General features: G+C 44.0%; 1 protein-coding gene and 1 long non-coding RNA gene across 17 annotated transcripts in view; one reads left to right on the top strand and one right to left on the bottom strand.

The window, feature by feature from the left end:
* Positions 1 to 15,285, top strand: part of fbrsl1 (fibrosin-like 1) — a 340,229-nt gene that overhangs the window by 146,166 nt on the left and 178,778 nt on the right. For 12 of the 16 annotated variants that reach the window (XM_074637316.1, XM_074637329.1, XM_074637324.1 and 9 more), the window contains exons 3-4: positions 4,004 to 4,105; positions 12,207 to 12,242. In XM_074637316.1, coding sequence (XP_074493417.1) covers positions 4,004 to 4,105; positions 12,207 to 12,242 — 138 coding nt within the window. The remainder of the gene's footprint in view (positions 1 to 4,003; positions 4,106 to 12,206; positions 12,243 to 15,285) is intronic. The other 4 variants (XM_074637328.1, XM_074637322.1, XM_074637323.1 and 1 more) reach the window with 1 other exon arrangement.
* Positions 8,686 to 10,117, bottom strand: LOC141768868 (uncharacterized). Its single transcript, XR_012594224.1, has 4 exons — positions 10,103 to 10,117; positions 9,252 to 9,355; positions 8,978 to 9,078; positions 8,686 to 8,824 (listed from the first exon to the last, which is right to left on the bottom strand). It is a non-coding gene; the product is annotated as an uncharacterized LOC141768868 (long non-coding RNA).

Below are 15,285 nucleotides of genomic sequence, written 5' to 3'. Positions count from 1 at the left end.
CGTCGATGCCTTTACTCGCCCTTTCTAAGCAGGCGGGCTGTGTGACTTCACCCAGGGTTAGAGTGGTATAAATGAGCAGACCCAAGTCGGCACTCCTCAACTTGGGGGGAAATTAAGATGCTGGAGGGCCCTTTGAAGATAATTAAAGAGCACAGAGCGGCAGCCTCCAGAGAGGGACTGCAGACATGTTCAATACCGAGACTAATGGAGCTAATTTCCAGTACATTATTCATGTAAAACACAGGCCCTTACTTAGCTATGTTTTTCTATCTGTCGTCTTAAGTCAAACTGCCCCCCGCCCTCTCCCACACAAACAGATTAACCACATTCACTTGCAGCTTCAACCTGATTAACCTTGTCCCAATACTGCATGGGTCAAACCTTCAATGTAAACAAACTTAATCCAACTACAACTCCTTAAAACGGCCAGGTGGCCGAGAACTGCTCCCTCAAGGCCGCCCAGAAAATTACTTCAAGCACAGTGGAAAGGCATTATGACCTTGAACTGTGTCACCACTTGCAACCAATCACATCTCAGTAGAGACCATTAGCCCCACCCTCAAGCTCACTAACTTGTCCTTTAGCATTAATGAGTACACAAAAAGGAAAAAACAACACATGAAAGCTGTACAGTTGGGAGCTTAGGGCCAATTAAACACCTCCCCAGACAGGAAATTAGTCCCTGCCTTAATCACAGGCAGTCAGCGTTGCCAATCTTTTGTCAGAGTTGGTGAATTCCTGCCTAGATCAATTGCTCTCCTGTCCCGCTGAACAGCGGCTCGGGGAATGGTCCTCGCACACTTCATCATTAACCTAGGCGGCTAATTAGACACCGTGCTCTGATCAATAGCCAAGTTGATTGCTGACTGGGTAATGTAGCTAGCTGTGGGCCCTGGAGGAGACGGAAACACTTTGGGCGCCTTCAGGAATTTGTCAGCAACACTGATGCTGGGTAAACAAAGTAATCAACGGCTGCACTTGACGGCGACGTGACGCCGACTGTACTGTGACGCTCTGTCTCTGCCTCCATGCCTGCCTGCCTGCCTGCCTGCCTGCCTGCCTGCCTGCCTGCCTGCCTGCCTGCCTGCCTGCCTGCCTGCCAAGGAGGATTGCTCTCTTTGTGTTCTCCTTGAGAGAAGGAAATCAAAAAGGCCACCGTCTATTTTGAGATTCAAGGAGTGATTAGGCTGACAGCTAGTGGAGCGAGAGCGGGAGAGGCAGAGGGAGAGAGGCGGGTGGAGGTGGAAGTCAAACCTGATTAGGCCCACCTGCCAGGTTTCTCTTCCTTCCATCTCTACACCCTGATTGCTTGGCGGCAGCTCCCTTCTCCTCCTCTCCGCCACACTCACCCCACCCCACCCCCGTCCTGTCACTGTTGACCTCAGCGCACTGCTAATGCCCCTTGGCCAATCAGCATGCTTGCCCTGGCGGCGGCAGGGTAATTAAAAGGGAATTGTGTCTACTTGGCATGTGAGCTGGTGGGCACGAGGGTAGACAAACACTCTCTCTCTGCCGCCTCGCCTCCCTCCCTCTCTCCCAGCCAGGTGGTAGCGTACAGGACCTGTCAGATTAGCTGATGACCCTTTTAATTCTAGCCCAGCCGGGGGCCATAATTGATATTTACCGGGAAAGGTTAATTGTAGCAGTGATCTGCTTAAATTACAGTGGAGATCAGGAGAACGGGGCCAGCCACCGTGTGTGCCACCAGGGGAGCTGCTACATGCAAACTGCTAGTCAAATGGATTACACCCCACGGCCATCGCCACTGTACTCCAAGGTGGGGAAGCAGCACGGGACGTTGTGATTGGCTGGTGCTGCACCAGCACATAGTCTTCCTTGCTGAGCTCGCCAACCTCCCATCTGGCTGGGAATTTGAATGCATGCCAACTGTGGGTCTTGATGGTCTGCAATAAACCAAGCCATCCAGGTTGCATAAGGGTCACCATGATGCGGGTGGCTGAACGCAGATACTGCAATTTGTACATTTAAGCTGCTGATAGCTAATATTTTGTGCCAATATCAAATTTTTTTTAATTAATTTATTTTCATGACCAGAAAAAAAAGCAGAAATAAAATGAAAACAAAAGCATAATCTTTCTCTGAAATGTTGGCAAAGGTAGAAGTATGTATATTCAGCGTTGTCTTCAGTTCATACTGAATGTTTTTCCCTTTTTTTTTTACTGACCTCAAAGAGCTGTTTTTGGGCTTGTGATGTTAGCTAACTAATGTGGCAGAGTGTGGAGTGGATGTGGATTTTAGATCGTATTCAGCAGCGGGTCCTAATGTTTTACTGATTCTATCTTTTCAGGAACATTCTATATTTTTATACTGTATAGGCCAAGGCACATCATAAAAAAAAACTGTAGCTACCCCTAACATTATTGTATCTGCAAAACATGGTCAGAAAGGATATTCCATCTGACCTGAGTTGGACGAATTGATTGAGTTATAGTAGAATAATAAAATTGATTAAAAAAAGTCAGTCCTTTTTAAATTAGTCAAATTCAACATAGTCCACAACAAATCAACTGAATTTGCAGTAATGTTCTGAATCTGCATGCCAACTGTGGTACAGCATCACACAGTTGATGTTTCCTACATTGTTGCTGTTCCTGTTGCTGGCTGGTATGACTAGCAATAGTGGGTCGAGGTTTGGGGTTGCAGGTGTTTTTGCTACAGTCAGTTCTGTTTTGCATTTAGCCAAAACACAAACCGACACTGAGCTGTGAGTCACCGCACCGATTTTGCGTTTCCCTCAGGTTAAGAATAGAAGCACCGTGGCCCAGTGAAAGTCAGTTGAAGCCATTGTAGTTATGCTGTATTGTTATGCATAGATCTCTATTAACCTGTGGACTTGGGAGATCCCAGTGAGTGGCAGAAAATGAGATGGCATCTGGAACTTTCATTTGTGTCCCGTTCGAAACATCATTGTCCTACTATTGTTTTGCAGTGTGTGACGTTTTGATATAAAATGGCTAGTTCTGGTCCTCAGTGGCTGCGTCAAGGTTGAGGCTCTTATTATATTTATATTATTTAGAGCATTAATATAGCAGCAAACAACTATTTAAAGAATGAAGGCGCTCTCCCTCTGTGTATGTTGTAATCCTAGCTTCTCTGTCCTTTGTTGAAATAGCGGGCCGCACATGCTTTTTAATGCGTGTTCGTGCATGTGAGTGTGCCCCCACTGGCTAGCTCACGGCCTCCGCTCTGCACTGCACTGATACGACGGTTACGGCTGATAACGGCATCCCGACCGACGGCGTCGTTTCAGAAGTGTAGCGCCCACTCCTCTGGTTCCCCCTCATATAAACACAGTTAGCTCTGTTGCCATTATTTTCACTGTTAGCGATGTTAGCACCGTTAGCTGCGAGCCGCCGGCTCAGCCTGTTAATATGAGAGAGGTCATTTAAAGATCAGTGCGCAATCTAAAAAGTACCCCCTCAACTGCTGGTCTTGTTTTAACAAGAAACCAACTATATCATCTACTTTTAAAATGCTGTGTTGGTGGATGGAATAATATTTAATTATACAATTATTATAATGGCATACAACTATTCAATTATAGAAAATTAATTTTAGCCACTTTTCCACTGACTAATGATTCTTCAATAGATAAACAACTGTACTGGTGTTTTTGCATTTGTATGTCGCCTACATGTCTGTTGTCCTTTTCTCATATACCATTGCGGCCTATAGACAAAACCCAAAATAAGACTATGGTGTTCACAGTACTGTAAAGTCCATGTCATTTGTATTAGACTGGCAAAACGACTCTGGCATGGTCTTTTAATCCATAACAGTTTGAATCTTCTCCTTGCCATTTTATGAAAGTAATAAGCCACTCTGCAGTGATTTGCAGTTATATCAGAGCAGCTTTTAGGATTAGACTTTATGCCTCTCAAATGCCTGAAAAGTAACTGCCTCTCAGGGTATACTGCTTAATTGTGAACATAGTGGTTTGGTTCATAATTTGAAGCTATCCTTTTTCTTGTGTCCCGTGCAGATCAAACCTCTAGCGCTACGTCCGGTCAAAATCAGCGAGGACGAGGCGGTGCAGGAGCTCAGCCGACCGCACAGGAGCAACTCCAAGGAGCAGCTCAGCGAGGTGAGTCCCTGGACGAGACCTTTCCCCTTTTCACAGACCTCCTACGGCGACCAGGGCTATCCACTTTCACAGGCCAAGACAGGGGACCCCTGAGGTAGAATATAGAGAGCGGGCGGGCGACAGCAACATTGAGGCGGAGATCAGAGAGCAGCTGGTGCAGTAGCTCCTGCTGTTTCCAGCTATCACCTCATAAATCCCCTGTGCGTTGGGGAAAAGACTGGTTGGCTGGCAGCACACAGACAGGAAATGATTAGGCCGGTCACACAGCATCACCTTGTTGGCCCAGCATTATTTAAGCACGGCGCGGTTAAATGTAGACATGACCTAACGCAGCTCAGCCAGGTGTGGGCTGACCCCAGAATGGAACGAGTTAAAGAAGCCGTTCCAATTATCGCTGCGGCGGCATCCATATGCCAGCCCATTTAGAGGATGAGTAGGTGGCAAAGGAGAATGGAGGCCAGGCATTGGTGCAGCATAAGGGATGAAATAATGCAATTTAGATACAGGGGAAGTAATGAGAATTTATGCAAAATCCCAAGCGGCTCATTTTAAATGAATGTAGAAATATGCTTCCTAACTAATGCCTGTCAAGCAGACCTCCCAAACCTAACGAAATTCAATCAGACTGTTCATTTAGCTGACGAAAGCAGGAGGAGAGAGAGAGAGAAAGGAGAGAAAGGGAAATGTGCAGCTCCCTTTTCCAGCAGGGGTGAAATGATGGAAGGAAAAAGATTTTAATGAACTTATTAAATGCATTGTTTTAAGCTATTCAGCATTCCAATTGAAAATCCAGCTTGATGAAGAAAAAAAAGCCAAATTTTTTTCCCATCTCCATCCTCTTTTCTCTACGCCTTGCTGCTCTGTTTGTCTCGTGCACTGTCCCCCCTCTTCCCCTCGTACTATTTCTCTTGAATTTGTGTAAAAGGCTGTCTTTTAATGAAAAAGTCAGGGGGAAGAGGCGGGCTTGTCAGATAAAAGACCGACGCCGGTTGACAGCTCTGACAGGGATATACGACAAGCACAGAGAAGGAGGGGGGGGGGGCACGGATGAGGGGGGCGGTAGAGTGAGGGTGGAAGTGGTGGTGGTGGTTGCGGTGATGGAGTTGGGGGGGGCGGCACTGTTGAAAATTGCACGCTGTAATCGCCGACGGTGTTAGATGTGGCATGTCTCTCTAATCTGCTGCCAAATAAATGGTGCACAGACGCTGATCGTTGTAGCCACGGCATCCATATCTATCCATCTCTCTCCCTCTCTACCTCTCTCTGTCTGTGAGTCTGTCCCTGTTGTACTCCACTCAGTAAAGGCCTACACAGAGCGAGATTCCTCACCAACACCGTGTCCTCTATATTTCTTATTTTTTCAGCTCCATGAAGTCTCCGCCACCGCACTGAGAGCACTGCTAATTTTCGTAAAACACGCTCCACCACATCAAAGCGGCTCCCTAGCTTTAAGAGCTCTTAACTAATGATGCCGCGTCTGCAACGAGTAAAATGGATTTCTCTTGTCTTACCGCCAAAGGAAATGGAGACAAATGCGACATGTGGACGCGCCCGCTGCCCGGCTGTAAAAACAGTCATGCATCAATTTGGGAGCAGGGGGTGAAAAAAAAAAAATTGCAGGGGATGCTGTTTGTTCATTGCCATGGTTGGGTCTTTATCTGTTTATTTTGACTAGGTAATTGTGCCTGCGGTGCAGCGGGGCCCCGGCACTAAGCCACACAGGGATTAGGGAAATATGAGGTGGCGGAGGGGGGTGGGTTCCACCGCATCTGTGTCCTGCGGAGGAGAGGGCGGCAGCTGTGGTGCTGTCAGGGTCTCTAACACCCTCCTGTATCCACCCACCCACACCCACCCAGCTACCTGAGAGGGCATACATGTTCGCATCCCTTCTCTCATCATGCTCCATCGAGCTCTGATTGGCCCGCCTCCCTGCAACGACAAAAACCAATAGTCTAGGTTGGGAGAAGATGGACTGGACCCTCCCCTCTTGTCGCCATGTTTTTCTTTTTTCTTTCTGTTTTTTTCTTTTTTGTAAGGAGAGTGGAGGAGGGGGCATGGAAATGGGGAGAGGATTAGGGGGCGGATTTAGCAACATTTCTCTTCTCCGGGGCTGTTTAGTTAACCCTTAAATGCCGCCAGCATCCGCCCCATCCCTCTCACCACCAACCACCATAACCACCACACAACACACACACACACACACACACACACACACTAACACACGCGCACACACACACACACACACACTCACGCTCACACTCACGCTCACACTCACACACACACTTGTCCTCCTCCCTCCCCCACACTCCCTCTCTGGGGCGGGTTCTTAAATCCTTTTGAAGTCCTAAGCGCTGCAGAAATCCATTGAGAGCCATGTATAATGGCTTTTAAGAGAGAGTGTTTAGCTGGATGCCGACCCTATGGCTTATGAACCGCTGGCGTTTTAATGGATCGCCCCCCCCCCCTTCTCCCTCCCCTCTTTTCCTCCCTTCACCGGCACTAAATCCAATGGATTGTCCCTCATTATCATTTAAATAAGCCTCTCTTTCTGCTCAGAATGCTCCAAGTTGAATGAACTCTACATAGTAAGGCTAATTCCAAATGGCCTTGGCCTCCCACCACCTATGCACATATGCACTCACACACACAAGCACACATATCTAAGTGCACTCACAACATGCACAGACAACAGGCCACATTCTCACTGGAACACACTTTTGGCCCTTTTGTATCCACACATTTTTCCTTCTGTGCAACTCTTCCTGCCCTCTCTTCTGGCTGCGGTAGCGAAGGGAGCGGAGAGCTCGAGCAGAGCGGGAATAGCCTTTTGAGTCCCGCAGAGCCTGCTTTCCGGTTCGCGGCGGGACTCCTCCCTAATCGTCACCGCAGGAGCCGTCCTGCGAATCAGAGGGGCACGCAGGCGATGATGAGGGCTGAGGCCAAGAGCAGGTGTGGGAGAATGGATGAGGGGTACCGGGAGGGTGCAAAACAAGGGAGGCAGCGGCGGTGAAGGTGTGGGGGAGGTCGCTTGGATTGAAGGTGGACCTATGGATGAAATTGGTCTAGCAGAAAAGTCCCCTCCAGAGACCAGGGGGGGAGAAATTGCCAATCTAGACAGAGGAATAAAAGAAGTGAAAAGTGGAAGTGGAGGGAGGGATTTGGAGATTGGTATTCGTGCTGGGCTCTGACAGACAGAGCCAGAGAACAGAACAAAACCTGGCTTTTTCTGTCTCCATCCTGCTCTTGTTCGGCATTTAGAAGACTGCATTAGAAAACACAGGAGGAGTTTGATGGGCCAAAACACCTCCCTAAATGCATGAAGAGGTATTTATACTGAGTAAAAGGGGCTGAAGAACGTTTGGTTTGGTTCCAAAATGTGGCAGACGCCATTTTTAAAAACAGATCCCACAAATAAAAGACTAAATTGAAAAACAGCATATAATGAAGGACAGTTTATAGTGTAAGTACTGATAGACAAAATTTGATTTTAGATGGTTTGTCATTTATAATAGATATTTTTTTTTTTTTTAAAGTTATTTTTTTGGGGGCATTTTTCTTTTATGACAGGACAGTGGATAGAGTCTTGAAAGGGGGGAGAGAGAGAGTGGATGCGGAAAGGGCCACAGGCCGGATTCGAACCCGGGCCGCCGCGGTCAGGACCAAGCCTTAATACATGGACGCCCGCTCTACCAACTGAGCTAAAGCTGGGGAACAATAGTGTGGGTGGGCGGGGGAAGAAGGTGGAAAAAGGGGGAGAAAGGGGGGAGAGGAAAAGAGGAGGAAAAGAGAGGAAAAGAAAGAAAAAGAGAGAAAGAGAGAAGAAAACACAATTCTGTAGCTCTTATTTTCACCCACATGGTGTTTTGAAGTCTTTATACACCATAGTATTTTTGTTAAAGAATAAAAACATTATTTTTTGTGCTTTTCGGGGGGAACAATACATGTCCACTTGAGAGGCAGTTCGAATCTCGTCTCCGGCAGAGTCGAAGTTTATAATATGCAGTAAAAAATAGTTTGTGTTGCTCGTGTAAACTTGAATTGACTCAAGATATAATTTTAATGCAAGACTTGTGCACTGCAACTAATACATTAATATTGAAAATCGTTCAGGTTTCCTTATACAGTCATATAACTGGTAGATTACTACAGATAACAAATATACAAAACATTATCATCCATGATGATGTTTTGCATTATTATAATAATAATAATAATAATAATATATTAGATTTATATAGCGCTTTTTAGTAATCTCAAAGACGCTTAATATTATTGCATACATCCTCCTTATGACTGATTAATGAACTGTTAGGCAAGATAGGTCAAAATGTTAGTAGAATAAATCATAATGTACTGGAGAATAGTTGAGCAATATTGGGATGGACTTGCTGTGTGTAATTAATTAAAAAAATAACCATAGGAATACACATGAATTGAGACAGTAATGATATTAAAGCTTTAACTTTATTGTCTTTGGGCCTGGAACACGTGAAACAACAAGAACAAATCATTTGAAGAAGATAATACTATTCTTAATGTTTGTCATTGGGTCTGACTCCCTGCAACATCAGACAGAATGATTTACAGCACACAGATTCACCAGAAACTCCTTCAGCTCAGACTCCAGCGGGGCCTCCGGCAGTGACCAGCCCACTGTAGATTGCTGGGCCCTCTGTCAACGTCCAGCAGGTTTTGCTACAGGGCCACAATTGTGCTTCCCTTATAAAAAAACATGAAAAGAACAACAGAGACTGAATATTTATTCACACAACAGGCTTATGTGAGTAATTAATGAAATGAAAACAACAACAACAACATTGTCTTATTCTTTTTGGACTAAGCATGGTATTCCAAATTACAGATATTACTAACCTGCTGGTTGCTGAGAGTCATGGAGGTCTGTGTCCTCAGTTCTACCAGGTGCTCTGCAAGGCTGTCAACCCGATCCATACCTGGCACACCATGCCCGTCCCCTAAACATACAATTTGTCATCAGTAAGCAAATAAACAGGATAAACTGCTGTGAAATTACACTACATGTAACATATAATGTCTTAATGTCCGTATGCTGTCTGTTGTATGTTAAATAGATTCGACCCAACTGTTACTATTGCTTTGTTGTGAGGTTTATGTAAACATTACTTACCAACTGTATTTCTGCCACCTGAGACACCAGGTGAGGATTCAGACTGGACTGCAGGCTGAGCTTCTGGGGCAGAGGATGCAGGATGACTGACAGCCTGGAGAAGTCTAAACAGACATTGAAATCAAACTTATATGTAGAAACAATTTCACACATATGATAATTATGTTTCTTTTACCTTGAAAAACCTTGCAAACTACAGTCATGTTTATATAACTTAAGTATGAACGTTTAATATAACGTTTATGATCATATAATCATGAATCATGAACATTAATATAACACAGCAGTTATCTGACAGTTACCTGTCTGAGCTAAAAACAGTGACTGTGATAGTAAACTTTGTTTCACAACGTTAAGAAGCTAAACAGTAGCAGTCATACTGTATATGTATATATAGCTTTAGTATTAACATAACGTTTATGATCATATAATCATTAATATAACACCACAGTTATCTTACAGTTACCTGTCTGAGCTAAAAGAAGTGACTGTGTTAGTTTAACAACGCTGAGGAGCTCATACAGAAGGAGTAACGTTACCTCTATGTAACTGTAACTGTAACGTAGCCTCAGCATAATGATCAGAGCTCTGAACAGATGATAAAGTGATTGATAACTTATTCACCAAGTCTAGCTAACATAATTAAAGCCAGGCTAGCTTAGACAGAGTAACATTACAAACCTATTCTTTGATTTCACAGCGACTCTTAATCAGCCCACATTAAAAAACGCCAGAAAGCTAAAACACGTTTAATCCGTATTGTCTAAGAGAACCCAATATCACTGTTACGTAATGTTAATAATGACATTTACCTGTCTGTAGCTGAATATAATGTTAATAATGACATTTACCTGTCTGTAGCTGAATAGGCGTTTCTGCGACGACGGCAGTGAATAGTTCAAAAGTCCCTCCTCCGCATCGCGTCCGCTGGGACGGCTGTGATTGGCTATTCAAAAATGGATGACGTGGCGGAGATCAGCCACACGATTCGTTGCCTGAAAATGGAATCCAGAGCTCCGATTGGCTGTATCCGCGGTGAAAATGGATGACGTCGGTATTGAAAATGGATGACGTCGGCAGTGAAAATGGAAAGCCGCCACATGATTTGTCTACAGAAAATGGAAATCCTGGAAGCTGATTGGTCGGCAGACCCACTCTATCCCTCTCCCGCTACCGCAAACCCAGGCGCCCATATAATAGATATTTAATGATACAGTATACATGACATAATGACTTTTTGTCCGTAAAGCAATTTTAGATAAAGTTAAAGCATTTTGGAAATGATCTCTTGCCTGTTGATGCTACTCTTATTCAATACTGCTTTTTTTTTTTGAGTGCAAAACAAATAAATTATAAGATGGAATAAGGAGGGAGAGATGCCGACATTTTCGGTTAGCAGGATACCTGAGCTGTTACTCACTCTCAAAAAACAATTTCTATATCAAGGTGTGTTTTATCATTTTATCTACTGGAGCAAATGATGGATTTACTCCCATGTGTCGATCAATGTCAGTTGGCACTGTTGAAGGCACAGAAGCAAGTGAATTCAAACAAATAAACGGTGACAGTTAATCTTGACCTGCACTGCAACTGCATTATACTTGTATTGTAAAACCATCTGAAGCATAAATATTTTTTTCTACAGAAAGTCAACAGGCAAAGATTAGAACACGTCATTAACTAGGGCTGGATGATACACCTATCTACGGATTCGATGCTATCATGATACTTGGGTGCTGATTCAATATGTATTGTGATTTTTAAGTATTGCGATTCTACAAGTAATGCGATTTGATATTGTGATTTTTATACAGTAAGTAAGTTTGATTTTCAGCATTTATGTAGTCAGAGATGTCCTGAAGTCAAATATATCAGTCATTGTCAGGCATTATTATTTATTTATTTTTTCCAGCAACCCCAAATTTAAAGAATAAAGAAATTTCCCTCACAAATTAGTGGTATTTTTAAACATGCTTTATGCTTTTGGTGAATATAATCCAATCAATCTTATTTCCATATATGTATTTTGTATATACAGTTCCCTTTGTTTAGACACCTTATTTTGAAAACTTGACATAGTCACACATGTATAGTTCCACTAACTTTGCCAAGTCCAGCGCTATCTCTTATCATCCGCTCCGGTCTCTTTAAACATCCATGGTCAGCTCCATCGGGGCCGTTTGAATGCATTTAACATAAATGTCAGCATATGGGTGCTCTACAGTCGTAGCATCGGCCCATTTGACCACGGGGATGCGAATGACGGCTGGCTTGACCGCACGTTACAGCAATACGAGAGTGCAGGTCGTATCCACGTGGGCCCTTCGCCGTTACGTTATCATTTTGGCTCGCTGCGGTTTGTTTTGATTGACGGCTACGTAGTGGATGTGACGTCACACTACTCTGACTACAACAAGCGGTGACTTCTTTCTACCTTCTACCTGCTCAAATGAAGCAAATATATCGATTCTGGCATTAAAAAAAATATTTCTAAATCGTAAAATAAAAATCGCAATGCATGGGTGAATTTATTTTTTTTCCCCCCATCTATCATTAACCATACAGTTGCTTCATAAGGTACCCTATGTCTCTGTTTTAAGTAAAGCATGTACACTTCACACTATGCTTAAGATGCATTTATACAGCCATGGAATGACTATTGTGCCCTGTTTTAATTATAGTCTTACCAAATGATTAAGGTCTTTCACAGTGTATTTCTATGACAACTCAAATTAAGTCTCCCAGCAGGACGTGAGTGATTGTTTTTAGAGCGGGTGCCGCTCAGCCACCCCCCAGAATGTGTGGGAGTGATGTGTGCGGGCGCGGGGTACATGGCGGGGCGGGTAAAAGGTTAACGTGAATATTGATATTAAAGCGGCGCTGCTTCATCATGTCTGTGTCAGCGAGTGAAACGCTCCTTAAAGGTCATCCCTGTTCTCCTCTCTCTCCCCACAGAGTTCCACTCACTCGCTGTCAGGCCGCGGCTACTCGGTAAGTGGCATTTTCATGCTTCATAGCTTTACGGCAGAATTACAATCTCCAACGACCCGCTTTATGGCCCCGGCGCTCGACATTTTAATTATGTTAAATAGAGTAATGGAGAAATCATGATATTAGGAACATTAATTCTGGCTGACTGACTGATTAAATTGCGGGAAGGTGTCCTGCGCTACCTTGGCGAGAAAAGAACCTCGTTTTATTGGCATCGATCAGCGCCGTTCGCCGGCGCTGCAATTTGGCTGTCAGAGTTTTATGTCTTCCTCTAGTGACTGTCAATGGAGGATCCTTTTCACATATATGACAATATGCCTAAAAGCCTCTTAAAGGCCCCCATATCGATGCAGTAAATACAACTTCTCACCACCACAGAAATGCATGTACATGTACACCTTCAGGAGGATTCATAGCAGTGTCTTGTGATTTGTTGGAAAGAACTGACTGTACATTAATAGGAGTCAGGGAGATGGTTTCTGTCATAGACCATGTGTTGTTCAAGGTAAATGTGCCCGAGAGGAATATTTAGTGACGCCTTGGAAAACGTCAACCCGATCCTTTCAAACATACACTCGCTCACAAATTGTCAGAGTAGGACTATTTTTATCCCTTGAAAGCATCTGTTGCCTTGCCCCAGTGCTTCTTCCAACCATAAATTTGTGCTCTTCCCCTCCCATTGTTTCAATGATGTGCCTAGTCTCTGGGTAATAGAGACAGCAGTCGTCCTTTATGTCCTTTGCTTAAAGGGGAACTAATAAGAGGAACATTCTTTAAAGTGTGCTACTTTTAGCTGATGAGTGGCATATGGCAGTTCTTATTGCGGCTTGGAAGCAATCATCCCGACAAACAAAACAACTATAAATGGTTTGTCATCGTTAATCTGCCTCAAAGGACTGCCGTTAAAGCGCTGAACAAAGCTTAGCTTCAAAAGACCTTGATCTCTGTGCGATCTTTTTTTTTCATTTTGTTTTAATAGAACATGTCACATTCCTATTCCCCAGCGGCCGCATACTCACAGATGGATGAAAACAAACAAGACCTTCCAAAAAAGCTCGTGGAGCCCTTTGGCTCGAGCTGTCAGTTTGAGTCGGCAGGGAACGAGGCCTTCTCTTTATCTGAGAGGAGGGAGGGAGGAGTCAGAGGAATGGAGGTGGAGGGGGGCTCGGTGGTGATGTTGTTGGCGTTGTGCAAGCAAAGGAAAGTCCAGTAACGAGGGCAGGAAGTTTGACGTTGTCTGGCTCCGCTCTCTGGCTATCTGCAGCGTTCGTAGCCTCTGGGTACCTCCTGGGTGCTGAGCTCTGACTCTCAATCTGCTCTGCTGCCGGGCCCGCTTGATTTCCGGGGTCTCCTTATCTGTAAGTGCTTCAGGCTTTACAGTATGATGGTTTCGAAGGGGGTGGGGGGGCATGGGGTGTAGAGTCGGGGGGGCTCCAAGGAACTGCCAGGCAGAGGCTGAGTGGGTATGGGAGGAGGAGGGCGAGGAGAAGGCCGAGGGCTGCATAGAGCGTAATGGCCGGAGGAAGAGGAAGAGACAGAGGCTGTGTATGTGGGTGGAGGGCCGTTTGTGAGGTGGGGAGGGGTTGTGGGGGGGTCAACGAGACGGGCACTCAGGCGTAGGCAGCGCCACCGGCCACCAATAACATGGACAGGGCTATCTTCTGGTTGGCCCCTGGCACTGATCGCCATCTCCCGCTCTGCCTCTCCACAAACACTCTGAAAATCAAGCTGGTGGATGGGGGCTGGTTATCTGTCACTAGGCACTAAGAGGTAAAAAAGGCAATCTCTCCTGACAGTTTGTTTGCTACTTCTTTGGGAGATAACGCCTCTCCTTGTTTATACTTCCATATGTCTCCCTTCTTATGTTGCCTGCCAGGCTTGAATGGCCTCATTTGAATGGTTTACACAAGAATGTAAAGGAAGTTTCTGAGCTTTAGTGCCAGACTCATGAAAATTGGAAGTGTTTTGGACATAGAAAATCCCTTACTGCTGTGTTAAAATCATTTGGCAGTTACATACATTGTCGGCCGGTTTGAGTCATCTAATTGTGTTTTTGCACGTTAAAAATGCTGCACGTACAGAACATCATCTGCACACATTCTGCAGAAACACAACACGTCCCCTCGTCAGTCTGTTGTACTTTGTCTCATCTCATCTGCTTCATGTCTTTCTTTGTTTGTCTAAACGGAAACAAAAAAAGAGCTAATAAATATTTCATCACTAAGTGACAGCTACAAAGTTGCTAATTGAATCCAAATTTCCAAGTACTGATAGTGCTCCCTAGATGTGAATTTAGTGGATTGCAAACACTGTGGTGTAAGTGATATGAGCGTCTGCAGGCTGGTGCAAATACGTGTGAAAATGAAGCTGCTCACTGCTCATCATTTCAATACGTTCATATTGGAGGATTTTAGTAGCAAGTGATTGCAGAATTTTCTTTTCCCAATTTGCCTGTCAGGCATTTGCAATTGTGCTAAAAATAGTGGCCATTGACTTTTATTCTTGCTAAGGTGAACACAGTTAGACAATGGAACATGAAAAGTAGTAATATTCTATGTATATATATATACAGTACAGTAATAGCAACCTAGTTTAAGTGTTAATATAAAGTTAACTTTTCTCTCTACTGACTAAAGGCAAAAGGCCAAAAAAATCTATTTAAAAATATCTTACAATGAATTCAGTTTATAGTCACCCATTAAACACCTGGTGTCGGCAGTGACTTGCTGATAATTGATTGAGTTCACTTTATTGCCGTTGTTAGGAACTTGCCTTCTTGAGCTTATACTGCAGGACAGACAGGACCACAAATATATAAGATAAGATATATATAATAAATATATATATATACAGTATATAAAAAATATATACCTTAACCCTCATCCTACCAACATGTTTAACGTACAAGGACTCAAGATTTATTATACATAAAAAAGTATACATAAATATTATGTATGTTACATTAGTTATGTAATGGCATCTGAAGAAAAAAACTGATTATTATTATTTTAGGAAAGTTACAGTTAATTTGCATGTTGTGTAA

This window comes from Sebastes fasciatus, chromosome 6 (genome assembly GCF_043250625.1).
Source record: "Sebastes fasciatus isolate fSebFas1 chromosome 6, fSebFas1.pri, whole genome shotgun sequence".
NCBI classification, from domain to species: Eukaryota; Metazoa; Chordata; class Actinopteri; order Perciformes; family Sebastidae; genus Sebastes; species Sebastes fasciatus.
The sequence above is the reverse complement of the archived record's forward strand: the minus strand, read 5'-3'. Positions and strand labels throughout refer to the sequence as shown.